The sequence below is a fragment of the Pelobates fuscus genome, chromosome 6, assembly GCF_036172605.1.
Source record: "Pelobates fuscus isolate aPelFus1 chromosome 6, aPelFus1.pri, whole genome shotgun sequence".
Classification (NCBI taxonomy): domain Eukaryota; kingdom Metazoa; phylum Chordata; class Amphibia; order Anura; family Pelobatidae; genus Pelobates; species Pelobates fuscus.
Window position 1 is genome coordinate 23,642,234 of NC_086322.1, and position 27,596 is coordinate 23,669,829.

The 27,596-nt window shown below is 42.0% G+C and overlaps 1 protein-coding gene across 1 annotated transcript in view; it reads left to right on the forward strand.

Annotated features, from left to right (window-relative positions):
* The first annotated feature begins 350 nt into the window (after positions 1-350).
* Positions 351-27,596, forward strand: part of ZNF638 (zinc finger protein 638) — a 54,839-nt gene continuing 27,593 nt past the window's right edge. The window contains exons 1-13 of the mRNA XM_063425730.1: positions 351-516; positions 16,067-18,332; positions 20,595-20,656; positions 21,017-21,055; positions 21,398-21,684; positions 21,877-22,222; positions 22,283-22,505; positions 23,381-23,521; positions 25,432-25,548; positions 25,639-25,682; positions 26,144-26,166; positions 26,405-26,457; positions 27,039-27,167. Coding sequence (XP_063281800.1) covers positions 16,341-18,332; positions 20,595-20,656; positions 21,017-21,055; positions 21,398-21,684; positions 21,877-22,222; positions 22,283-22,505; positions 23,381-23,521; positions 25,432-25,548; positions 25,639-25,682; positions 26,144-26,166; positions 26,405-26,457; positions 27,039-27,167 — 3,456 coding nt within the window. The 5' untranslated portion in view covers positions 351-516; positions 16,067-16,340. The remainder of the gene's footprint in view (positions 517-16,066; positions 18,333-20,594; positions 20,657-21,016; positions 21,056-21,397; positions 21,685-21,876; positions 22,223-22,282; positions 22,506-23,380; positions 23,522-25,431; positions 25,549-25,638; positions 25,683-26,143; positions 26,167-26,404; positions 26,458-27,038; positions 27,168-27,596) is intronic.

Consider the following 27,596-nt stretch of genomic DNA (forward strand, 5'->3'; position numbering starts at 1 on the left):
CTCAATTCTCTGCTTAGTGAAAACCATCAGATTATAAAGCTGGATAAACATTCAGCGCAGTATTGGAAATGATGTGTTGCTTATAGACTACAATTCCCTTCATGTCATCTCATTCTCCTGTCTAGCTGAGCATGACGGGAAATGTAGTCCGTAGCTGGTCTGGAAAGATGATGAGTCACGTGGCGGAAGCTCGCGCGGTGCTTTTAGAAGAGGAAGCGTGCCGAGGCCGCGCGCGCTGTGCTGGTAGAAGGAGAGACGTGTCGGGAGCGCGCGTGGTGCTGGTAGAAGTGGAGGCTTGTCGGGAGCGCGCGCGTTGCTGCTGGTAGAAGGAGAGACGTGTCGGGAACGCGGACGCACGGGGAGCGCGCGCAGTGAGGCGGTCAGTGAAGGAGACACGGCGGCGACTCGGGAGCCATACCGGGATAATCCAGCCACACCGCGCCAGCCCGCCCAGCGGACTCGGTAACGGACAGGCCGGGGGCCCCGGAGCAGCAGCTAGCGGGCCGGAGCGGACAGGTAATTTCTCAGTCACTGCGGGCGGCCTGGGGGAGAAAATGGCGGCCGGGGAGAGCAGCTCCACCAACCGGCCTGGTTACACCCAGCAAGCCGAGCAAGGAGCACAGCCCGCCATCTTATGGGAGACCGGGGATCCCACCACGATAAATAATCAACCCCCCCTCCATAACAATAAATAATCAACCCCCCACCATAACAATAAATAATCAACCCCCCACCATAACAATAAATAATCAACCCCCCTCCATAACAATAAATAATCAACCCCCCACCATAACAATAAATAATCAACCCACCACCATAACAATAAATAATCAACCCCCCACCATAACAATAAATAATCAACCCCCCTCCATAACAATAAATAATCAACCCCCCTCCATAACAATAAATAATCAACCCCTTCCACAACGATAAATAATCAACCCGCCACCATAACAATAAATAATCAACCCCCCACCATAACAATAAATAATCAACCCCCCCTCCATAACAATAATCAACCCGCCACCATAACGATAAATAATCAACCCCCCCACGATAAATAACCCCCTCCACAACGATAAATAATCAACCCCCCCACCACGATAATCAACCCGCCACCATAACAATAAATAATCAACCCCCCCACCACGATAAATAATCAACCCCCCACCATAACAATAATCAACCCCCCTCCACAACGATAAATAATCAACCCCCCACCACCACGATAAATAATCAACCCGCCACCATAACAATAAATAATCAACCCCCTCCACAACAATAAATAATCAACCCCCCCACGATAACTAATCAACCCCCACCACGATAAATAACCCCCTCCACCACGATAAATAATCAACCCGCCACCATAACAATAAATAATCAACCCCCCCACCACGATAAATAATCAACCCCCCACCATAACAATAAATAATCAACCCCCCTCCACAACGATAAATAATCAACCCCCCACCACCACGATAAATAATCAACCCCCCACCACCACGATAAATAATCAACCCCCCACCACCACGATAAATAATCAACCCGCCACCATAACAATAAATAATCAACCCCCTCCACAACAATAAATAATCAACCCCCTCCACAACAATAAATAATCAACCCCCGACACAACGATAAATAATCAACCCCCCACCATAACAATAAATAATCAACCCCCACCACGATAATCAACCCCCCACCACGATAATCAACCCCCCCACCACGATAAATAATCAACCCCCCACACAACGATAAATAATCAACCCCCCACACAACGATAAATAATCAACCCCCTCCACAACGATAAATAATCAACCCCCCTCCACAACGATAAATAATCAACCCCCCTCCACAACGATAAATAATCAACCCCCCTCCACAACGATAAATAATCAACCCCCCTCCATAACGATAAATAATCAACCCCCCATCACCACGATAAATAATCAACCCCCCCATCACCACGATAAATAATCAACCCCCCCATCACCACGATAAATCATCAACCCCCCCATCACCACGATAAATCATCAACCCCCCCATCACCACGATAAATCATCAACCCCCCCATCACCACGATAAATCATCAACCCCCCCATCACCACGATAAATCATCAACCCCCCCATCACCACGATAAATCATTAACCCCCCCATCACCACGATAAATCATCAACCCCCCCATCACCACGATAAATAATCAACCCCCCCATCACCACGATAAATAATCAACCCCCCATCACCACGATAAATCATCAACCCCCCCATCACCACGATAAATCATCAATCCCCCCCATCACCACGATAAATAATCAACCCCCCCATCACCACGATAAATAATCAACCCCCCCATCACCACGATAAATAATCAACCCCCCCATCACCACGATAAATAATCAACCCCCCCATCACCACGATAAATAATCAACCCCCCCACCACGATAAATAATCACCCCCCCACCACGATAAATAATCACCCCCCCACCACGATAAATAATCACCCCCCCACCAAGATAAATAATCAACCCCCCCACCAAGATAAATAATCAACCCCCCCACCACGATAAATAATCAACCCCCCCACCACGATAAATAATCAACCCCCCACCACGATAAATAATCAACCCCCCATCACCACGATAAATAATCAACCCCCCATCACCACGATAAATAATCAACCCCCCATCACCACGATAAATAATCAACCCCCCATCACCACGATAAATAATCAACCCCCCCACCACCACGATAAATAATCAACCCCCCCACCACCACGATAAATAATCAACCCCCCCACCACCACGATAAATAATCAACCCCCCCACCACCACGATAAATAGTCAACCCCCCCACCACCACGATAAATAATCAACCCCCCCACCACCACGATAAATAATCAACCCCCCACCACCACGATAAATAATCAACCCCCCACCACCACGATAAATAATCAACCCCCCCACCACGATAAATAATCAACCCCCTCACCACCACGATAAATAATCAACCCCCCACCACCACGATAAATAATCAACCCCCCCACCACGATAATCAACCCCCCCACCACGATAATCAACCCCCCCACCACGATAATCAACCCCCCCACCACGATAATCAACCCCCCCACCACGATAATCAACCCCCTCCATAACGATAAATAATCAACCCCCTCCATAACGATAAATAATCAACCGCCCCACCACCACGATAAATAATCAACCCCTTCCATAACGATAAATAATCAACACCTCCACCACAATAATCAACCCCCCATCACCACGATAAATAATCAACCCCCCATCACCACGATAAATAATCAACCCCCCCACCACCACGATAAATAATCAACCCCCCCACCACCACGATAAATAATCAACCCCCCCACCACCACGATAAATAATCAACCCCCCCACCACCACGATAAATAATCAACCCCCCCACCACCACGATAAATAATCAACCCCCCCACCACCACGATAAATAATCAACCCCCCCACCACCACGATAAATAATCAACCCCCACCACCACGATAAATAATCAACCCCCCACCACCACGATAAATAATCAACCCCCCCACCACCACGATAAATAATCAACCCCCCACCACCACGATAAATAATCAACCCCCCACCACCACGATAAATAATCAACCCCCCACCACCACGATAAATAATCAACCCCCCACCACCACGATAAATAATCAACCCCCCCACCACCACGATAAATAATCAACCCCCCCACCACCACGATAAATAATCAACCCCCCCACCACCACGATAAACAATCAACCCCCCCACCACCACGATAAACAATCAACCCCCCCACCACCACGATAAACAATCAACCCCCGTCCCCAACACAATAATCAACCCCCCCGTCCCCATCACAATAATCAACCCCCCACCACAGTAAATATTAACCCCCCCAATAATAATAATCAACCCCAGGAACAACTCACCCACCCTCACACCCCAACACAATAAATAATCAACCCCCCCCCCAAATAATAATCAACCCCAGGAACAACTCCACCACCCTCACACCCCAACACAAAAAAAGGAACCCCCCACTCCTGTCAACCCCGGGATACAGGAACCCCCCCCACTCCCGTCAACTCCAGGATATAGGAACCCCCCCCCACTCCCGTCAACTCCAGGATACAGGAACCCCCCCCCCACTCCCGTCAACTCCAGGATACAGGAACCCCGTCAACTCCGGGATACAGGAACCCCCCCCACTCCCGTCAACTCCAGGATACAGGAACCCCCCCCCCCCACTCCCGTCAACTCCAGGATACAGGAACCCACTCCTGTCAACTCCAGGATACAGCACCACTCCCATCAACCCCAGGCAACAGGACCCCCTTGCATCAGCCTGCAGGAAACAGGACCCCTTTGTTTCACAAACCATATCAATACTATGCAACATGACTCTTCCTCCTCATTAACCCCATCATTAGGATCCTTCTGGCTTATCAACCTCTGGCAACAGGGCCCCCACATTAAACTCCAGCGTCAGGACTTAACCATACCATTAACCCTGGGACAGAACCCACATATAAACACGCAGCAACGGAAACCCAAAAGTCTTTAACAAGACCTTTTTTTTTCAAAACACAACGATTTTTTAGCTGTACTTATGCTTTATTACTGTTATGCTCTGGTAAAGGAAATGGAAACAATGGTATAACTGTCTCCGCAGTAATGTACCAGTTGTGCCCTGGTCCGTTTTGAGGTAAGTAGTTACTGTTTTTGAACGGTTTGACATTTACCTGGATGCCTCTGGTCTGAGCTCATCTGAGTTCCACTTGTGCATTAGCGGTATCAATTTCAAGCATATCTGGCTGGAATACATTGGCAGAAAGCATCAGACTATTTTACCAATGAATTCTGTCAACAAATGGGCAATCTGTAGCATGGACTGGCTGAAGGCGATCCAGGTAAATACCAAACTGTTTGGTTATTGGTGCCGAGATGGTATAAGGTGAATCCTAGCCCATAACACCTACAGCACGCTGTATTAGTTGCAATACTTTGACTTATCCTTCGAACGTTAAAATCAAAAACTGCTCTCTGAGCTCCTTATAGGGTTATTCAAAACAAAGTGTTTTAGGAAAACACTGCTTTTGTTTAGAGTAACCCTTCCTATGCAGTCTGTCCAGCATCAATGCAAAGTTCTCCCTGCAGCCCGATGCTCCTGGGCTGATGTCAGCACCTGGATTACACGCAGGGGCGTGCTGCTATTAGTGCATGCTGGCGTCAGAGGCCAAATTTGCACAGAATTCACATAGCTGGGCTATGACGCTGCTGGAGGTGGTTACAGGCTCCAGTGGAGTTGATCTTGATATGTGAGGTATATCATAGCTGAACACTACACTGTAAATAACTAAAGTGGTCCTCCTGTCAGAAGCCCACTTTGGTGGACTATGCCTTTTTCCCTGGGGGAAATGACAAAACCTTAAAGTAACTCCGCCTTTTGCCAAGTTCATATACTAACACAAAGTATTGTCTTAGTATATCTTTTGACTTTAATACAATGAGTTTTTTTAGAAAGATTTTTCTTTATGAAATACTCATTTTCTAGCATTTGACTACAGCTTTAGGCAGACCCCTTCCTCCCCCTGAAGAGGCTCCTCCAATAGGGAGTCTTTTATTCTGGTCCCGTAGGTCTGATCTTATACCATAAACACCTGTCCATCAGACGTTTTTTTTACAATACATTTATTCTCCATCTGCAGTTCTAATCATCAGATTGGATGGATGTAAAAGTAACTACTTTAAACTCTTAGCCATATACCACAAGTGTGAACTGTAGGCTGCCTGTAGCTGGTGATTGTAAAAATCGCAGTTATAAGCAACTCTCAGAGCTGAGTACGCTTTTCATTACTGTAAAATGTAAGGTACTTGATGACCCTTTACTGGCCTTGCAGTAACTGTAGTTTTAAGCTATTGTTGTGTTTACTATTGTTCGTTTTCTTAATTAAGTTGCCACTTAAGTTTGTAGAATCAATTCAATGTAGGTGTGTGTGAGGGCAATCAACGCAAGTAGTAACGTTTTTATTATTCTAGAAATGCAGTGTGTATGGGTTTCTTAAACTCTAAAGTTCTAAATCTGCCACAGTTGTATGACTTCCATCAGTGGACTTAAACAGCACTTACTTGCAAGCTCACTGTATGAATTATATACAGGGAGGTGGCAATTTGTGTACAAGATCTGGATGCCCAATAGTAAGTGCCTCTGTTTATGGTTTGTCTTGCAGCCAGGAGATATGCTATAATTAAAGCCACTGTAATTTCACAACCTCCTGGGATTGCAGCTGTTTTTTTTTATTTTCGTTTTAAGCTCTTTTTATTTATGTAAAGGTGCTCTTGGGTTTTCTTGTAAAAAAATATAAAGGGTTTGTTACATGTTACTTGGCTAGTAAAGATTGGACAATGTTGTGCTAAGTTAGTCAGACATTAGTAAAAAATTTTTACTTCCCTATAGCTGTAGGTCTTTCAGGTATCCGATGCATGGTCTTCTTTCAATTTAGATTGAGCGACCATGTGCTCCAATGTCCCATCACTGAATCCGATGGGGAATCTTTATTACTCCATGTGCCCACTGCATTGGGGACCTATCAGATGGGCTGCCAGGATAAGGTGGTCTTCCACTGTCGGAGCACTGCAATCACATTTCAATGTTCCTTTAGTTCTTGTGCTTCTGTGGTGGCCTTGGTTTTATTTATTTTTCCATGCTGCTACAAGTAATGGCAAGGACACCGTTACTCTTTGTTCAGCAGTGAATTTTCATGTGTTGCACAGCTGCTCCAGAGCCAGCTGGGAGCTTGTAGTGGGTTTAAAGTGGAGGTGGACTTGCACTATAGGGAAGGTTTCTTACATTCAGTGCATGTTTCAGCTCTCCAAACACAAGGGGACATTAGAGTGGAAGAATTGGGAGGCTGTTGCGCATGTACAGCAAAACACACAATGCTGCAATCAAGTGGTTTCCATGTGATAACTTGATTGAAACAAGTGTTTTAATCTTTCATTGGAAGTGGCTCTCGTAAATGAGTGACAGCCACTAGAGACATTGAAACCCTGCAATGTGAAGACTACCATTCCTGCAGAACAGCAATGTTTTGCACTGCAGGGACATGGCACCCAAACCACTTGATTGAGAAGAAGTGGTCTGGTTGTCTGTAGTGTCCTTTTTAAGTTAAGTGTACAAGACTGCAGATGTGGCTGCAATTTGTGCAACTCCTATATTCAGCAACGAGAACTCTACCTCCATTTGGTAGAAGCTAATACATAGGAGGGCTTGGTAATGTCTTGCTGGGTAACAATATTTCAGTGATTCCAAAATAATCCCTGGATGCTTCACTGCCCAGAAATCTTAAGCTCTTATGTTTTTGTGTTGGGACATTAACATATGTTAATCCTGTCTCTATGGTGGTAAGGGTAAGCATTCAGCCAAAAAGACACTATACAAGTCCCTGTACGTTTATTAGATTATTGCCCCTCCACCCTTTTTTTAACTATAAATAGAAACAATCTGCTTGTAATTCCATGCCTGTCTGTAATCCATTGCCAAGAGTATGTTTTACTGCAGGCCAAGCTTGCTGCAATTGTCAAATCTATAACTTTTTCCATTCAAATACTTCTCATATAGCAGCATTGTGGACATCGGGCACATGAGCACTGCAATATGTTTCTCCATGAGACATTGAATCAAATGCTTTACAGAATCATTGCATTCACATGTAGTGTTTGCATGCTGACACCAGATGTAAAATATGCATAAAGTATAGATGTTTAGGCACCCCAAGGTTCAGAAACTGCAATTTATTGAAGCCCAATGTAACACACGTTTTACACGTTTTTTGTCAAGCTTGACAAAGACTGTGCAGGTCGAAAAGTTGTGACATTGGGCTTCAATAAATTGCCGTTTCTGAACCATGGAGTGCCTAAATCTCTTTATGCATGTTGTATTTGGGACCTGGTGCTGGTTTGGTTGCACCCTGGCTCAGAGTGATGGTAAAGAGTGCAGTTCCATATTTGTGTTTTGGACCAGATGTAAAATAGTTACTGAATCTATTTTAATCTACGCTCTCGTAGTGGTTCTGACAGGCACTGGAGATGTAGGGAATGCATATCCTAAACAATGTCAATTCTTGTAAATGGCATGGTTTTATTTGCAAAGATACAGGGGCAGAATCTATGCTCCATTATCACATCTTAAATGAGTATTTCATATAATTTTGTTAGATATATTTTTTTATGAAATTATCATATTGATTGTGTTGGAATTTCACTGAAATTTCAACCCAGTCAAGTATTCTCAGACAAAGTAGGCTCCTACATGTGACACTTCGAGACACTGGGATGTGCCTACTGCTGTTTAGAAATAACCCCAGCAGCAGGGAATTAGCTTTATCTATGGGGGATCTTGCGAGATACTCCATGGAACTCAATGCTGTACTCTTGCACATGTGCAAGACTAGGTCAGTGATGCTGGCCATCCGGAAGATGGTGGCTTCCACAAGGCACAGGTTAAGGTAAGTAGAATTCGCCCTTGCCACTAGACTCCTAGCTGAGATGTTACCATCGGGGATCTTTGCAAAGTCCCCTGGTGGTGACACTACCGCTTTTTTTTTTGTAAATCTTTCTTTTATTATGGCATATGCGTTATGGGGTACAGAATAGTAAAAGGAGGTACATAGGGATAACACACGTGGATGCGAACAGGATGGTTTGTGTTACACTCCTAACAAAGACTGCCATATTTTTCTTTTTTTTATAACATGAATAAACACAGCGTTTCAGGTTAAGTGTCACAAAGTAAAACAACATTAACTAAAGTAAAAGAGTGACGTTTAGTAGGTATCATTATAACACACGTTAAAGCTAACAAGCTGGTTTGTGTTTCACACTTAGGAAGGACAAGAACAAGTAAATTACTAACACATCCAAAGCTGTGTGGTACAATAATTACGGCAATATTCAGACTGCACAAGTAACAGTATATGTAGTGTGTGTACAACATACTAGGAGCTGAAACAGGCTAGTGAGATTGCATGCGCTAGTAGAAGTGAACGTAGGAAGTATATAGACTGCTTATCCAAAGTGTGCCATATTCTCGTGTCAGAGCCAATGGTTGTAATCCTAAAACTTTACGTGAGACTATATTGGCATCAAGCTGAAAGTTGCTAAACATTTGTGTCTGTGTGTAATCAAGCTTGTTAAACATGAAGTCATGCATGCATAGGGAATATTATACCACTGGGTTCAGGCCCAGGCACAGCAAATTGCGCAACCAGTAGGGGCAAAATTATAGGCAACAAAACAAACAAAATTAGCTAGAATTTCCTCTACAGAAAATGGGGAGTCTCTTATCTGGCATGTCCCTTCGCACGGTGTCTTCTGTGAGTTAACAGAAGCTCCGGGAGAGGGTGTAGGTGCCCGGTCATCCGATCCCCAGTAGCGGTAGGGGCGATGTAGGTATAGGGGAGTCCCATCGATTGTCTACCGCAGTGTGTCGTATCATGGCTCTCTTCCAGCTCCGGGACTGCAGAAGGGTGAGTGTCTTTGGTCCGGCGGTCATGCGGATCAAGTCCATCCCCCGTTGTAGGGGTCGTGGGGAGCTGCGGTCATGCCGGGCGGTATTCCGCCTGCTTGGCTGTTGCAGGGAGACTGTGCCGTGAGGCGTTTTCTGCCTGAGTGGATGGGTAGCTTGACCGGTTGTCAGCTGCAGAGATTGGTTGCCGGGCTTAACCGGTGAGCAACGGGTGCGGGGGGCTATCCTCCTGCCCAGGTATGTTGCGATAGCCAACACCTTCTGTCCACGGACTCGGTATCCACGAGCGGCCCGGTCCTGGCCCCTTAAGGGGCAGTTAGAGAATCGCGGTGGCATCCGCCGCCTGCGGCGTGCGTCCTTCTCCCTGTTGTTCTCCTGTGGCACGGGTCTGCAGTTTGTCCCAAAATGCCTGGAATAAAGCGTCCAGTCTGGTTTCAAGGTTGTCTTGGGGTAGCTCAAGTGCTCGTGCGGGAGGTTGCTGCGACTGTGGTACGGCCTCCGCCATTTTGTGAGGTCGGGGTGCCTTGCGTTGTCTACTGTGTTCAGACAGCTGAGGTAATGATTGGTGCCACAGTCCGTTCTCCCAGTGGGGACCGGGATAACCCCCACCGCTCCAGAGGGGGGGGGGGGGGGGGAGAGTAGGAGCCCTGTAAAGTCGCTTGGTGTGTCTGGAGTCGGGTTGAGTGGCCGTCTCTCCCCAGCTCCAACTTTAGTAGCCCGCACTCGGTTTTCGCCTTCCCGGCCCCAACGGGTTTCAGAGGGGTGTCCTTCGGTTCCGGGGTGCATTCCCAGCATGGGTAGCACAACCCGGTGAGTCTGCGGTCTATGTAGCCATTGATTTTGCCCCAAATTCGGCCCGTCAGGCAGGAGCTCGTTGTACCCACGTCTGTGCTGCTCGGCGGTCAGGCTCCGCCCTGACAGTACCGCTTTTTAAGGGAAAATTTTTAATATACAGTAATTGGATCAATACAGACAATTAGTTAGAAAAAAAAAAAAAGTATGTCTGACTTTATTTTCATATGATAATCAGTTTTGTATTTGCTATTTAAGCTCACCACTTTTTCTGGTGACTCAGAACGACATGGCCATGTGTCCCCAACTTAATGCTTGAAGTAATCTTGCAATATGCTGCCTACATATGTCCAGCTACATGACCTGCAAATATTTCCAAAAACGAATCCTGTTCAATGAAGCCACTTACCACAAAAGTTACTCTTGGCAAATACCTAATTGTCCACAACTGCAATTATGCTGCTACATAAGCCTCTCTGTCCAAACTAGTGATGTTATCTAACACAGGCCAGGGCTCAGAATGTCAAGTCCTATTATACTTTGTTACTTACAGCACCACACTGCTCCCAAGTGATGCATGACAGTCCAAGGCATGGGAGTAGCAGAATTTGTTGTACCCTTTGTATGTGTCATGAAGGCATAGGACTTCAGGAAATAATACATCTATTTTTAGATATGTATTTGCAAAAAGTACCATCAAAATGTATAGGTAAGGTTGTAATGATTTGACTGACTCAGAACATCTACATGTGTGGGAAGATAGAGGAACTTATTTGTGACCTCACTCTCCTATCAGTCGAAGAGGACGAAGCCGGTGGATAATGCAATTAAAAGGCTGTCTTGCTCAGGAGCCAGAAGACATTAAAAATATCAATCTCTGCGATGATTCGGCTGTAGTCTTCATGCATATAGTTACAGTGGGAAAATGCCACTATATATATATCCATAGTGCTAATTAACAGGTCTACCCTCCAATAAATCCCTGATATCTACTAAAACTATACATTTTTTATTTGTCACTTATTACGCATTATCAAGTAAAATACAGGAGATTTAGAATAAGCATTGAGCATAGTGAGAGCCATGGAAATATCAAATACTGATATCACTTCAGAATAAAGTGAATCCACCATTTCAAGGAGTCCTACCTCCATTAACACCAACTGTATCAAATTGGAAAAATGAATATAATTAACTGTATAGAAATAGATCACATAGAAAAATGAATGCAAGTCGAATTCTCAGTTTAGGCCCTTAGGCCTCCCCTTCTCACGGAAATCGTTGATCTGAATCCTGAGCTGGGAAAGAATGGCAGCATGAGATGAAATGTTCCTCAACGCATGCAGCATCTTTTCCATGCCTATAAAAACATAGCATATTGGGCTCAGTTATCGACAATCTTAGAAGGGACCACTCTGAAGTGTATCGTGGATCTGAATCAAACACTTTCCTAACTCTTACCTGCATGTTCAAAATGATCGGAGAAGGTTTTTTTTATACATGCTATATTTAGCATGAAACTGCTGTATTTAGCATGGTGGACCTTTCTAATGTAACTTGCATTTATTTCCCATGTTGAAACGGGAGATACGTTACATAATGGAACCCTTCCCTGAAAGCTTTTTGTATTTTTTTTCCGCACAGGGAAGGAATTCCATCTAAGAGATCTTGTCTGTTTGGACAATATCAGCTAAAATATATAATTAAGAGCTTTTATGTGTTAGCTTAATTTTGCGGTTTTATGGCAGTTATAGAGCATGTTTGGTTTAAATACACTACCGATGTTTAACAGAGAAAGTAAGCAGTGTAAGGGAAATAGATGAGATGGTATAAGCTAGGAAGAATGTGATTAACGTTTGAGAAATTCATTGTATGGAGGTTCTCTAGGTAAATGGCCAGAAAGGACTTGGTTCTAAAGCACTGGGCTATATCTCTCAATAACCCACAGGGGCTCTGGAGTGTGGCATTCAGTATCCTGCTGTTAGTGTCGTTGCTAATGGCAGAGCAATCTGCATATCTGCTCCGCTGCTATAGATACCCAGGTAGAGAGTGCAGATTTGTTTTTATTCCTGATTTTTAAAATGTGCTTCCAGTACTGGGCTTTGATCTATTTACTAAATGCTGAATTCAGCAGCAACATCCATTAGAAAACATTGGGACGTTTGCTCTGTTCTCTTAGAAAAGGGATTTTGGTGAATACAGTAGACCACAGAGGAATTCTAACAACCAAACATAGTCAAATTAAATTGGCATGAAGTGAATAGACCTCATCATCTTGCAGAGCCCAACGAACGTACGAAATGTGGACTCAACTATTTACTTGTGTTCAGCTGTGATCATTGAAGGGCATTGAAAGTGAACAATCAACAGGGATTGAAGAAAGGTCTTGTATCGTTGTCTAACCTTTACCTCGGACTCTGAATCCATCGTACTCTTGGTGTTTGCAGAAATGTATATGGAAGTTGTGAAATGATACGGACAGTGAATTTCCCAATCATTCAACTGGCATCTTCAGCATTATAACCAGATCCTCTTTCTGCTCCATAATAAAGCCAAATATTATCACAAGGAAAGCAATGTTATAATCCCTGTTTTCATGGCCCTGTTTGTTGCAGTTCAGAGTACGATATGAATATGGCCTGAATACTAGGCAAGAATTGTTCCAGATTAGTTGTCTGGGTTTGGTTATTGAATTCCTCATTACATGGATTCTTACTGCCAATAGTATCAGTATGGTGGGTTTGTTTTTTTGGAGCCAGGAATCTCAGAGAAGTAAGATTTATTTCTATTAATTTACAATCCTCTTCATGTTATCATTTCTAATGTGGGATCATTTTTTTACTGTTAATGGGACAGCGAAGACCCTTGCTTTGCTATCCTTCCACTGTTTTTAAAATGGAACACATCATGTTTAGTTTTCTGCTCATACGATTCCTGCTAAGACCTTTTTCTAATGTTTTAGTCTGGTGCCTAAACTAGCATATGAAAATGAGTATAGTAATATGACACTGGTATTTTTCACCCACCCACAGTATGTGCAGCCTGGCACTGACTGACTTAATCAGACCAGTGTCATCCTCTTTTACAGCTAACTTAATGGGAATGTCTCATGGTCCATTTTAGCTCACATTGGACGACCATAAATAAATGGAATATTCCTTGAATTCGGGCTTCTGCTAAAGTGTCAGTCACACCACAACCATATGAACTTCAGTAGTGGTTATGGTGTCAGAAGTTCCCTGGGTCTCATGGGCACCGCTATTGAATCCTTCTCTTTTCAGATTGCTCATCGGGACGTCCCTACTTCAACATTTGTTTTCCAAGGGTGTGTGGAAATGTAAAAATAAAATCGAATTGTCAACTGGACTAAAGTATATTACTTGTCCTGACACACACCATGATCTTAATAAGAAATACTGGGACCCCTGCCTAGTGCTTCTCTCCCTCTGTCGTTAATCAGAGTATGCTGGCTGTGTTTAGTGTGTGGTGTGCACTGACTGTTTAATGTGTGAGGGTTTTGTGGCTTTGTGTGTGTTTTGTGCTTGCTTTGTGTAATGTTTGAGGGGGGTGGAGCTGTGTGTAAGAGTGCTCTGTGTTCTGCCTCCCTGGTTACCTTTCATGCCGGGGATGAGCCTATTATCACTGGTGGTATAATACCAGCATTAGGGTTTGTTTGTTTTGGTTTTGTTTTTACAGGGGAGGAAGTGAGCACTAAAACAGGGAGGGAAGCAGGAAGCTCAGCAGTGATGAGTTTGAATTCAGTGGATGTGAATATTAAAGGGATATGCTCCACGGCGTTGTATTGACATATATATGCTGTGCTGTGAACCTGTAACCGAAGAAACCTGCCTTTTAATCCTTTTTCCAGGATACTCCTGCATTCTCCTGGGCTCCATCCATATAACCACTGGCAACATAAGAAGAAATTCAGGCTTCTTAATTGAGCAAACCAATATAGACCTCACTACACAATCTCCTGCATATACAAGCACCCCAACATGTGGTGCGCTTGTGACACTGAATGGAACTGGCTCTCCACACTCTGTACCGTCTGCTCTAGATGTAAACCATTCATCAGTCATTGGTGGAAAAATATACCTCACTTAAAGTCCACTCCTCACTGCTGGCACAGTTTTTGTGGAACCAGCTGCATTTCATAAGCAGGATTTAATTTCTCATTCTTGAGCCTCCTGTTTGTGAGCTCCTGTTTAAATGTAGACTATTTTTTAAGGAATCTAATTTAATTATTGTAACACCTGTATAATCAGACTTCATGTGCAATGCTCTTTCTGGCAAAAGTAGTCTATATAAAGACCATCTCTTCCAGTATGTCTTGCTACTTTACACTAACACGTTCCATTTTAGTACCCCTGCAGAGGCGATATTTTCATATGCTATATCTGTAATGAGATTTTAAGGGGTTCCACATCGCTACATACCAGTTGTTGAGTCTCTGGTATGATCTTTGATTCACTATAAGTAATATGATTCATCTGAGCTCTTTGTTTTTTTTAATTGAGGTGCAGAATTTATTTAATCTTAAAAGGGGAATTCGAAATTGAAAGATTATGCAAGGACAAATAATGAATCTCAGCGCTTATCTATTGTGAATTCATGTGTTTGTTGCAAACACCAATGATTACAGCTTCAGTAAGCATGACAGTTTAAGTACAAAGTGTTTCGGGGAGTTTAAGTGTTCGCTTTCTCTTGTAGTGATCAAATCTCTTTCCTGCGTAACAAACTATACATTCATACCGCACCAAACAAAGGTGTAAGAATATATAAAGAATAGAATTTTTTTTTATCCTGGGTATGATATAAATGCAAATATATGTACTTTGCTGGTGTTTCAGAGAAACCTATATATTGCAATCATTCTCCCTTTTCAGCCCCCATGACGACTTTAAATATAAAATACTATTTAAAGCTGTACACTAGCTCTAATTGTCCATAAACTCCCCACAATTTGCTGGCCTTTGTTTAACGTTAGTTTAAAATACCGTGCATTATAAAAGCTTTCTAGCAGTTGTAGAGCACATATCCGGAGTAGGCATCCTTTGGCACTCCAGATGTTGCTGGCTAGATCTCCTCTGATGCTTTGCCAGCATTATGGCTGTAAGTGCCCTATGGGAGATGGAGTCTGCGACGTCTGCGGTTGCCTAGAACTGGCATATATTATACCAGTCTCCATTTAAGGTGAAAACTCATCTCATGCTCTATATAAATATAAGACTTGAAAAAGAAAAAAACAATCACTTGCAAAGGCATACAGCTAAGTGTGATTTATTTCATTTAGGTTTGTAATTCCATTTTACACAATTTAATTTGAGTGTTTTTTTTTAACTTTTTTTTATATATTTATTTCATTAGCGTACACTGATGTACTTTATCCAGTTTCTTCTTTCTCTCCCTCCCATTGTCAAAAACATTTACTGTTTCCACAATTCTAAGAGGTTCCAGTATTTCTTGTAGCCTTGCCAGTGAGTCTGAATTGTAGAAGCTATGTATATCCAGCATTATGTGCCACACTGTTTACTACAATATGTTAATAAGAATTATGATTACTCCCCATACGCCATGAAATGTAAAATGGAAATGTAACAGATGGGTTTTTGCTTGCCTTTTTATTTTCCCTTACTTATTTCCATATGTGGTTTATGCCACTGTGTGAAAAAAAAAATATGAAAATCTAATATTTGTGTTTTAAATTTCAGCTTTGTGTTGTTCTTGGAAAATTGCGCACCGGTTGTGAATACCTTGAACTTTGGCATTTCTAGCCCATTCCTGTTGAACCCTCCTCATTTACAGCTTGCCCAAATTAAAACTCAGTTGGCACTTCATCACTTGAACTCTGTTACTTCAAGCAATACTCCCCTTATATTTGCTTTGTTACACGAGACTTTGTTGAAAATAAATACTGCATACACAATGTTTAATCCGAGAGGAGGTTTTCCTGGTCAAGGAATCCGGCCACTCATGCCGCACCGAATGAAGCAGCCTGGGATGAACCTTTCTGGAATGAATGTTTCCGGCATGAATCAGCAGCCCATGGGTCTTTCTGGCATGAATCAGCAGCCCATGGGTCTCTCTGGCATGAACCAACAGCCTATGGGTCTCTCTGGCATGAACCAACAGCCTATGGGTCTCTCTGGCATGAACCAACAGCCTATGGGTCTCTCTGGCATGAACCAACAGCCCATGGGTCTCTCTGGCATGAACCAACAGCCCATGGGTCTCTCTGGCATGAACCAACAGCCCATGGGTCTCTCTGGCATGAACAAACCAGGCATGGGTCTCTCTGGCATGAACAAACCAGGCATGGGTCTCTCTGGCATGAACAAACCAGGCATGGGTCTCTCTGGCATGAACAAACCAGGCATGGGTCTCTCTGGCATGAACAAACCAGGCATGGGTCTCTCTGGCATGAACAAACCAGGCATGGGTCTCTCTGGCATGAACCAACAAGGCATGGGACTTCCTGGCATGAACCAACAAGGCATGGGACTCTCTGGCATGAATCAACAAGGCATGGGTCTCCCTGGTATGAACCGTTCAGGCATTGGCAGCCCTGGCATCAATATCCCTGGTGGTATTGGTCATGCTGATGTCAGCCACCCAGGCCTAGGCCCTCCTGGCATGAATCAATCTGGAATGAACTTAAATCGAATGAACCAACCTGGGATGAACCAAGGTGGCATGGGCTTTCATCCTGAAATGAGAAACACTGGATTGGATATGAGGTCACATGGATTAGAATCTCCAGGATCCTTCATTGGAGGAAGTTCTGATCCAGTAGGAATGAAGAATTTGCCAAGCAGAACACCTACGAATGCAACTCCTGAAAGGGGCCTGGGCCCACAAGCATTTCAGAAAAGATTTGTTGGGGCCTCCCCAGCACCACGACCAGTACAACCAAGAACACAGTCGCAGGCTCAAGACCTTCTATCTTTAGTGAACATGATGACAAAACAGTCTCCTTCAGACCTAATGATGGGAAAAGGCAAACTCCCATTACAAGGGTCTTCACAGTTTGGAAAAGAGAAGCTGTGGCAGTCTGGTACAACTGGAAATTTGTCTCAAGATATGGGCATGAAATCCACTCCCAGTCCGCAATTGGACCGTCTTCCAGAGCATCAAAATCGATACACAAATGAAAGTGCATCAAGTATCTTGGAAAGCTTTGGGCTATCTAATGAAGATTTGGAAGAACTTAGCCGTTATCCAGATGACCAGTTGACTCCTGCCAATATGCCAGTTATTTTGAGAGACATAAGGTTGCGGAAACTAGGGCGCTCGGGATCTACTCCTGATCAGGGTGGTTTTAGAAGATCTGGTGGGAAGGTTCTACCAAGTAAAGTTATTGAATATGGACATTCAAGCAAGTACCAGTTTGAGGATCCCATCCAATCTTATGACTCTCCAAGAATGGAACGTAAATCTGAGAGAAGTCCACCGAAAGTGGAACCAAAAAAAACAAATGTTTCTAAGGTGCCCCCAGCTTCTACAAATGCCAGTTCTGTAAAAGCAAATGACGAGTCTATGGATAATAAAATCCCTACTATATCTAATCCTCGCAAAAAAGGGTCTTCTAGGAAAGCTTCAAAGATGGACAGGCCCAGCAACAAGCCAGGTTTTGGTGAGCAGCCAAGTGTTCAAGCTGCAGAAAATAAATCTGATGTTTCAAGTTCTGAGAAATATATTATGGGGGGAGTTCAACCTGAGGTCCCAGCCATTGCTAATCGTACTGAGGCCCCGCCAAATCCCCAAATGGGATCTCTAACTGGCCCAGTAACTTATCCGCCACCTTTTGAGACAACTTCTGTTCCAACATCTGGAAGTTGGACATCTGCTTTACCCCAGGCAGACATTCAGAAAAATAGAAACCCAACTCCTTCCATGATGAATGATTACTATGCAGCATCGCCGAGACTATTTCCTCATATCTGTTCACTGTGTAACATAGAATGTAGACATTTGAAGGTGAGTGTTTTTATGTTTTTGTTTTGTCCTCCAGTCTGTTTTTTTTTTTTTTTTTTTTTATGTATTTGTTAAACTTGCATGACTGACATATAATCAATTTTGTGTTGATCACGAAATACAAAAACAAACGCGCACACATGTTGGTGTAAACCATTCTGAGTTGAAGGTGAAGATTTTAGCTGTGTAGTATGTTTTACTGTCTTAAAATGAGCCGCTCTTTGCATTGCCGCTATCCTACAGATCTGTTCAATTACCGACGGTCAGCTTGACACCTCTCCTAAAATGGCCATCCCCCTCCCCCCCCCCCACGTTTACTTTATGGTGACTAAGGAGTCAGGAGTTAAAACAAGTTTATTAGCTTAACCCCTTAAGGACCAAACTTCTGGAATAAAAGGGAATCATGACATGTCAGACATGTCATGTGTCCTTAAGGGGTTAAAATGTTTATTTGTGAGCTTAAGTAAGCACAAATGTTTGAAAGGCCATGCCATGAGCAATCTGTGTCAAGACTGTATGATACAAATAGTAAAAAATACAAATGTGTAGATCTAAACATGTCAGATAAACTTCAAATTATACAAAGCAAACCTACAGCCCTTGTAGTGCCAGTTCTACTTTAGTTTAATAAGAGAGTACATTGAACAATGTTACTTAAAAGCTCCAAAATTGTTATTGCCACAGGGATGTGTCTGAAAGATTTTATTTCTTTTTCTTCAAATCACTTGTTTAATAAGAATAAACCTAATTTAATAGTGCTTGGGTAGGGGGGAGGAGAGAATGGTGTTTGTGTCGTCTTATAGGTGGGGTCTTTTAAAGTACGTGTGCTTTAAGCAGTAGTTGTGGCTAACACAGAGAGGGACTAATGAGAAGATGACCTTTTATTGCTGGCGACCAATATTACAAGAAAGAAGTGTGACCTGCTAGACCAGAAGGCTTTGTGTGTCTACTCCTTGGACAAGCGTTGAGCTGGACAACTGATGAGAATGGGCTTGCCCTCCGTGAGAAGATTGGAAATCAACCAAAATAAAATCTATATTTTTATATGTATAATATTTAGCAGTAATGCTTAAATAGAGGGGAGTAATACATTTCCTGCATGTGTGAGGTGCATGCTTATGCAACAGGTATGTCTTTCAGGTGAAATGAGTGATTTAGAGTCCCACAAAACCAGCATCCACTCGGGAAGGTCACCCTCCTCTAGCTAAAGCTAAACTCCCCCCTGTGCAGATCAGAAAAATCAGCTTCCATCTTGCTTGTTTTGCATACATTTCTGTTTTTCCCTTCGAGGAACTGATGTAGCACGGGCCTTAATGCGTGTTCTGTAAATCTGTGTGATTTGTAAGCAAGCTAGCTCCAACATCCTTTTCTTACTATTTGACCTGCAATACTTACACACCAATGTTTTTTTATGAAAGGTAAATGGAGCAACAAATGATATAAATAAGAGTTCTTGGTTGTATGGATTGTATTTTTCTCTCTCTTTTTGTATTTATTTTGAACTATTACTTGGTGGACTGCTGTAGGTTAATTTAACTGAAAGAGGGTTTACAATCTGTCTACTTACGTTTAACTATTATTGGTCACTGGCCTGTTTTTATAGTTTTCATTCGATTTGTTTTTGTTTTCCTACGAACTGGCCTAATTTTCTGGCATTTTGTAGGCTTTCTTATGTAATATGTTTCTTGTGTGATTACTGACTTGTCCATATCTGCATGGGCAGGGATTCTTAAAGCTAAACCAATGTAATCAACAATCGGAAAGTTGCCTGATATTTATTTACATGGATCCATACAAGGTTGCCTGGAATGGTTTCTGTCCCATCAAGCCCTTGGTTTGCTTCTTCTGTTTAGGAAACTAAAGTCCATACGAGACTGCCTGCTGCCGCAGCAGGGAAAGGAAACATATTGTACATATCTATGTACCTATTGCTAAATGTACAGTGATAAAGCTTTCATTTATAGTGTTCACTGAACGACACAGTGGAAGAAACATAGAAGTACGTAGTTCTATTATGAAATAAAAAAAATAACACAATCGTGTTCGTTAAAAAGAACACTAATTTAGAACAATTTTATGATCTTTGCAGGTGTCTCTTGATCTGACCTTTGATATTTTTCAGTATGGAACATGTTTTCACTACTGAGATTTAAATTAGGTGTGAGCCCTTTCTCACTTATGTCAAAACCATAAATTAATCTAACAATTGAATCCAGTGCTCCTGCTCCCAGTCTAACAATCTGCTCCTCACTCATTATTCAATAGGATTGGATTAAGCACCAGAATACCCCCGCTCACATTGAAAGTTGCCGGACGTTGCGCCTACAGTAAGAAAATAAATTACTTATGCATGCAAACGTTTGCTTTCCGATGTCTAGAATTCATCATTTAGCAGTTATTGGTGGGGTATATAGGAAAATCATGTTAAAGCCGCCGGTTCCTAAATGTAGCTTTGTGGGTGTGTTTTGTTGTAATTTTGTATTTAGCCCAATATTTTGGGACATATATTGTGAATTTTACAGTTCCCATTTTTAAACGTGATTATATAAGGGTTAAAACTACTAAAAGTGGGGCAGCCTGGAATGTTATATTGATTTCCATGACGATTGCTCCACTGTTGGGACCTTGCCCCAGAACTCCTATGAATCCCTAAAGACTAACATTATGGTATTTCCTCTCCCAAACAGGTATCCTCAGTGGAATCCACAGGTCCTTTCGTCTATAAGGTAATACCAAGTTTTTTGCACACCTGATTACTTGCTGTCCTTGGCACAGACACGACCACCTAGTTAAAATGGTATACCACCAAGCAATCCTTGTGCCAGTGCCTTCTTAATTTCTGGACTCAGTCTGTCAGCAAACATCTAGTTGGCCAGAACTCATGCGGGCACTTCTCAATTAATTGAAGTAATGTAATATCACAAATGTAGCTTTAATTTTCAGTTATACCTTTTTTAGAGTGATTTAGCACACAATACTGTTTGTTGTTGGTTTCTAAAAGATGAGTATAGGACTTTACTGTTCCAAGAAACATTTTCCCTTTCTTATTTGTTTTATTTCTGTTGAAGTGATGGCAATAAGAGTGATGATGGATCCACTAAAAGATCGAAATCCCATAGTTCCAGTCCTAGGCGATCCAGGGGATCAGCATCCCGAAGTAGGGCTCGTAGATCCCGTTCTAAAAGCCCTAGAAGTTCCAGGCGATTAAGGTCAAGAAGTCGGAGCCCAAGAAGACCTCGTCGCAGCCTAAGACGATCTCGTAGTCCACGACGGCGTTCCAGGTCTCCTCGCCGTTATTTGTCACCAAGGAGACCTAGACATGCACGGATCTCCAGAACACGCAGTGCTTCCCCAGGTGAAGTTATATCATGTGCAGTCTTCCACAATAGTTATTAATTGTATATTACCTATTTATATATATATATATGTATAATGTTGTTTTTTTTTCTCATACCTGATTTTATTGAAAGCCTTTTAAGAGCATTTTCTTAATACAATTACTACAATAATTATTGTATATATATATATTTATTTTCTTTCTAATTAGACAAGAAGGCTTTAGATGCTGTAGTTGCAAATTTCATTACATATACACAAGGAAAAAATGGCAATTACATAAAGATATCTGTAAAGTCACCGAGCAAGGATGAAAAGGTATCTCCAAAGTTGGCTAGCTCAACCGCGATAACAAAGAAACCAGACAGCAGTACATCTTCATCAAAAAAGCCCAGCACAGGTAATAGCACCATAACGAAAGCCAGCAGCGTTTCAAGCGGTGGGTCCTCCAAGAAGGGGAGCAGTACCTCTAGCAGTAAGAGACCCACTAGCAGCAGCAGCACCACCACCAGAAAAACTTCTACTAGCAGCTCTTCTCCTAAGAAACCATCATCCAGCTCCTCTGCTGTAAAGAAACCACTGTCTACCTCCTCTGCTGTAAAGAAACCACTGTCTACCTCCTCTGCTGTAAAGAAACCACTGTCTACCTCCTCGTCTGCAAAGAAGCCTCCTCCTCGCCCATCTTCTGACAAGAATGTGCCTGCTCCAGCTCCAAAGGCGACACCTGGAGGGAAGAAGCCATTCCAAAGTAAATTATCTGCTGGTAATAAGGAGACTCCAGCTCCTCCACGAGCTTCTGCCCAGCCTCCAGTTGTTGATGCCTTCAACCCTCTCCACAAAGTAAGCTGTTTGACTTTTTATTGAAAGCTGAAAGAGGGTTTTAACTATCTTGCCTCCTTTTCAAATATTTTTATCACATTTTTCAAAATTATTTACATACAATATAATAATAAACATGATGATTGTGTCAGAAGTTAATAACAATCAAACAAACAATATTAGGAATAAATTGCACAGAGTGCTTGTCATTTCTGTCACTCTGCATTGTATACACCTAAAATGTCACTTGCATGACTGATATGCAGATCATATATAATTTCTTATATATATATATATATATATATATACCGTATATATATAGAAAATAGTTTCAAATGCCACTGACAGTTGCTGCTGAACCTAGCCTTACAATGAAATCAATGTCCCACTCCAGAAAAAACAGAGGATCACTGTTGGTCCGTCTCCCTCAGTAAATTAAAAATAAATGAAAAATTACTTAGTCATATACTTTATTTACAAAAGCAAAAAAAATAAATCACAATGTTAATATATATTTGCAATAATTTGGCCGATCTTGTTTCTTTTTTTAAGTTAAGTTCGCCATATCTTGCTGTGTAATTTGTAGCACAGGCTAAATGACTAAACCTTTTTAAATCACCCTATAGAAGTCATATCAAGGTTAATGTTTCTGTGCAATCACATGTGTAATGTTACTCTGCTAAATACAGATAAATGCTGATGGCTTAAATCTAAAACCCCACAGTAATGTCTCTTTAGTAAAGTTTGAATATTGGTTTGTTGGTTATTCCTCATATTTAGTCGAAATGTGCTTGAATGTTTACTTCTAAAGTACATGTCTTTAGTCCACCCATTGTACAGCGCTACGGAATTTATAAATGATAAAATAATAATAATGTATCTTTTTTTATTTTCAGTTTAAAAGCAAAACAAACTCTGGCACAATTATTCATGTCACCAATTTACCGGATTTTGGATACACCGATCAAGATATAATGAAAATTGTGCAGCAATTTGGCAAAGTTTCAGACATCCTTATCATTCGTTCTAAAAATGAGGTATGTGGATTTCTCACAATTTCACCTTGTATAGCCGCTCCTGTGAAGAATTCTAAAGATTCTTTAACACCTTAAGGATGACAGAGATTGTCCAAGTTTTTAACCAAAACAAAACCTAGAATTTGAGCTATATGTCTGTCTGCTGTTTTTTTGTTTTTTTTTGGTTTGGAAAGTATACAGGAAGTCGGATAATGCCAAATCTTTCAACTGATTCTCAACCATTTTTGAAGACTTTGTGCCACACTTTTATTTGCGCTCCACTCATTGCATCGTTCCCAAAAGCTTTCGGAATCATCTGAATAGTTTCTGCTCGTACAGTCCTTTTGAATGTGACGGCCACACAGTACACATGCTCCTTCAAAGGTGTTTAGCGTCATCACTGTTCAGGCATACTTATTCCAGTCCACTCTCTTTGGTTGCCAGGTTACGTTGATGCCGCGCAAACCGTTTTCGTTGTATTAACACCGACTGGATTTTTTTATGGACATACATCGTGTGTGTGTGTATATATAATTCTATGTATGTGTGCGTGTGTGTGTATAATATATATAAGTATACACAAATACCAGATAGCATCAAACTACACTTAAATTTTTTTTATTATTTATGCTGCATGACAACCCAGTTTGTCTCCCTGCAGCCGATCCGAGTCATTTGATCGCGTTGTCACCGTGATCCCATAACTTGGATTGGCTGCAGGCGGGGCTGCCCATGTGTCACGCAGGTCTCCCCATCGCAATCGGAGTGGAGGGGTAAGTATTTGAGCTTTGTTGCCATAATGGTGTTAAATCCCTCGTTTTGTAGAATGACAGTGTACGTTCGAACATTGGAATTACTTATTAGCTTTGTTATGAAAATTAGGGATCGACCGATTATCGGTTTTACCGATATAATCGGCCGATATTCGGTATTTTCGGCAATATCGGTATCGGCCAATAGGGATACCGATATTGCCGATAATACCTCCCAGGACCGCCAGGCTCATTACAAGCCCGGCGGTCCTGGGGAGAGCGGGCAGCAAGCGTTTACTCACCTCCCAGCAACTCCTCCAGCTCCCCAGTGTAAATCTCGCTCTGATGGCTCTGACGGCGAGACCCGCGGCCCACACACTAAACAAACACACTAGACAAATACACACTGCATCCACTACACAAACACACACTGCATCCACTACACAAACACACACTGCATCCACTACACAAACACACACTGCATCCACTACACAAACACACTGCATCCACTACACAAACACACACTGCATCCACTACACAAACACACACTGCATCCACTACACAAACACACACTGCATCCACTACACAAACACACACTGCATCCACTACACAAACACACACTGTATCCACTACACACACACACACACACTAAACAAACACTGCATCCCCTACACACACACTACACAAACATACACAGCTCCCCTGTCTAAACACACTGCATCCACTACACGTGGCATGTATATTTTGTGCATTTACCTTTAGAAATAGTTTTTATTTTCCAAAATGGTAAATGTACAGAATATCGGCAAATTATATCGGCTATCGGCCTGAAAGTTCACAGAGTATCGGTATCGGCTCTAAAAAATCAATATCGGTCGATCCCTAATGAAAATGGCAGTGTTTAACACTGTGGGGTCAGAAGGACAGGGCCACTTTATTGTGATGAAGTGGGCCTGGGTGGTCCTTTAAACTTTTGAGTTTTAGTCTGTATTTGTTTTTGTATTTTGCTGTAGCATTTGTTTGTGTAGGAGCACTGTCTGCGGAAGGTGAGATGTGAGCTTGTGAAAGTGCTTGTAGACCAATTATACCTTATTGTTGTCTCTGGTAATGCAGGATTCCTGTACATCTCATCCAGTATTTTTGCAAACGTTTGGTTTATCTACACGTACTCTATTTTAGGCATATTTACAAACCAATTTCAAAGAGGCAGCAACGGCAGCTGTGAAGTTTAGTGAAACGGTTCCTGTAATGGTAAACAACACACGGGTAACTTTGAGTCTGGCTGGACAGAAAAAAGTAAGTACAGCAGGTCTACTATATAATTAGCCTTAAATTGCTTGCATTCCCTAGATTTCTTCAATGACAATTGTCTCCTCTTATTTGTAGGAACCTGAGAAAGTTCAAGTCAAGGTTGAAGTTAAAAAACCAAGGTACTATTTCGTGAATGGCTTTTTGTACTTATTTATGGTATAGACTTTTCTATAACTGTGCAATTAAATGTAAATCCGTGAGGCCTGATTCCTAGATCAGATTTGAAGTGGTTACACCAATGGCCTCTTCTGTTAGTGGGGCTACCTAGTAGTGGGGTTCTCTGCCAAATGGGAAATGAGGCTACATTATTAGTTTTATTTTTGCAGTGCCTTGATAAAAGTACATTTTTATTTTATGTTTATGAAATTAGAAACTGGAAGATAAACCCTTTCTGGACTTGTTTCCATCATGCCACACAGAAAGCAATAAAGCTTTGACAGATTTCTCAGCACTCTATAATCAGAGCTGAGCTGTGTGAGCACCAGCAGGGGCACATTCCGTGTGTGCAATTCTCAATTTGAAGTTGCTAAATCTGTTCACATTCCTACATGCTCTAACCTTCATACTCTTCATTTTACAGCCAGAAAAAGCCACCACGTGAGGGTGAGTTTCCATCTGTTGCACATTATTTATAAAAAGTTATCCCTGCATGACTTGCACACCTGAGAGCTGCAGATGGTTTTGCTATAAACAATTAAACATTTTTACCCCTAAGTTGCATCTATGAGCCATTGTGTTACTGTGTGTGCCTCTTTTCCACGTCTGGCTATGAAACAATTCACTGTGATGTACATGTTTGTTCAATGTAGGGGTGATTTCTAATACATGGTTTTATTTTCAGTTATTCCTTCTGGCTTTATCAAGACTTACAAACTAGCTGAACCCATGTTTCAGGTTTGTTCTCGTATTTTGTATGTTCATGCCCCATTAGATGAAATTTGCAGCTTCTTAGATCTGTAGGTTGGGTAGAACACGTGTTTAATGTGAAGATATAGATAGACTTGTAGCAGAAGTGGTGAAATACTGAAGAGAACACAAGGTGGTCTCATATCAGTACATCACTACTCTAAACCTTGAACAAAATCAAGATATGCAGCCTGTGGTGCCTAACTAATGGGTAGACTGGACACTCTTTATATCTTTTATTTGCTGGGAAAATCCTCACATAGAATTCTGAAATCTGCTTGCTTCCTACATCCATTTTGGAAACAGAAATTCAAAGATTGCAGGCGAGACGAGGTCTAAACCTATTTATATTCTCTTTCGAGATCTCCTTGCTGACCTTGTGTCTTGTACCTTAGATGTATCGGGAATAGGCTATTCTGTTGTTTTAGTGGATTAAATCTCCTTTGACCTTCTGATAGCTAATTTCTTAGCTGCTGAATTGTTCATTGATGCTTTAGTTAGCCGTCAACTGTTTGTTTAGCGTCTTTTGAATATGAAGTGATTTTAATAGTAATCTGCTGTGCTTCCAGGATAAAGAGAGATGTGTTATTATTGTTTCCAACCTACCTGAAGGCCAGTCTGGAGTGGAAGAGATCTCAAACCTGGCCAAACCTTTTGGTGGGGTGGTCGATATTCTATTTGTGTCTACACATAGAAAGGTAAGTTTGTGTGACTATGCTTTTTGTCCATCTGTACGTTACTATACTATACTCGCCTTAGAGGAAAGATTCAAAATTCCCCATGCTCTGTTTTATTGACACAACTAAAGTGAAAATTTAACGTAATTGTTTGAAAGCTGGTTCAAACAGGATTTGGGAATTGTTATAGACCACAATATGCAATGTCAATTGGCACTTGCTAAGCCCGCTAAGGTATTGTCATATATATAAAAAAAAAAAAAAGGGGGGGGGGGGGAAGGTAAGTTTGTGTGACTATGCTTTTTGTCCATCTGTACGTTACTATACTATACTCGCCTTAGAGGAAAGATTCAAAATTCCCCATGCTCTGTTTTATTGACACAACTAAAGTGAAAATTTAACGTAATTGTTTGAAAGCTGGTTCAAACAGGATTTGGGAATTGTTATAGA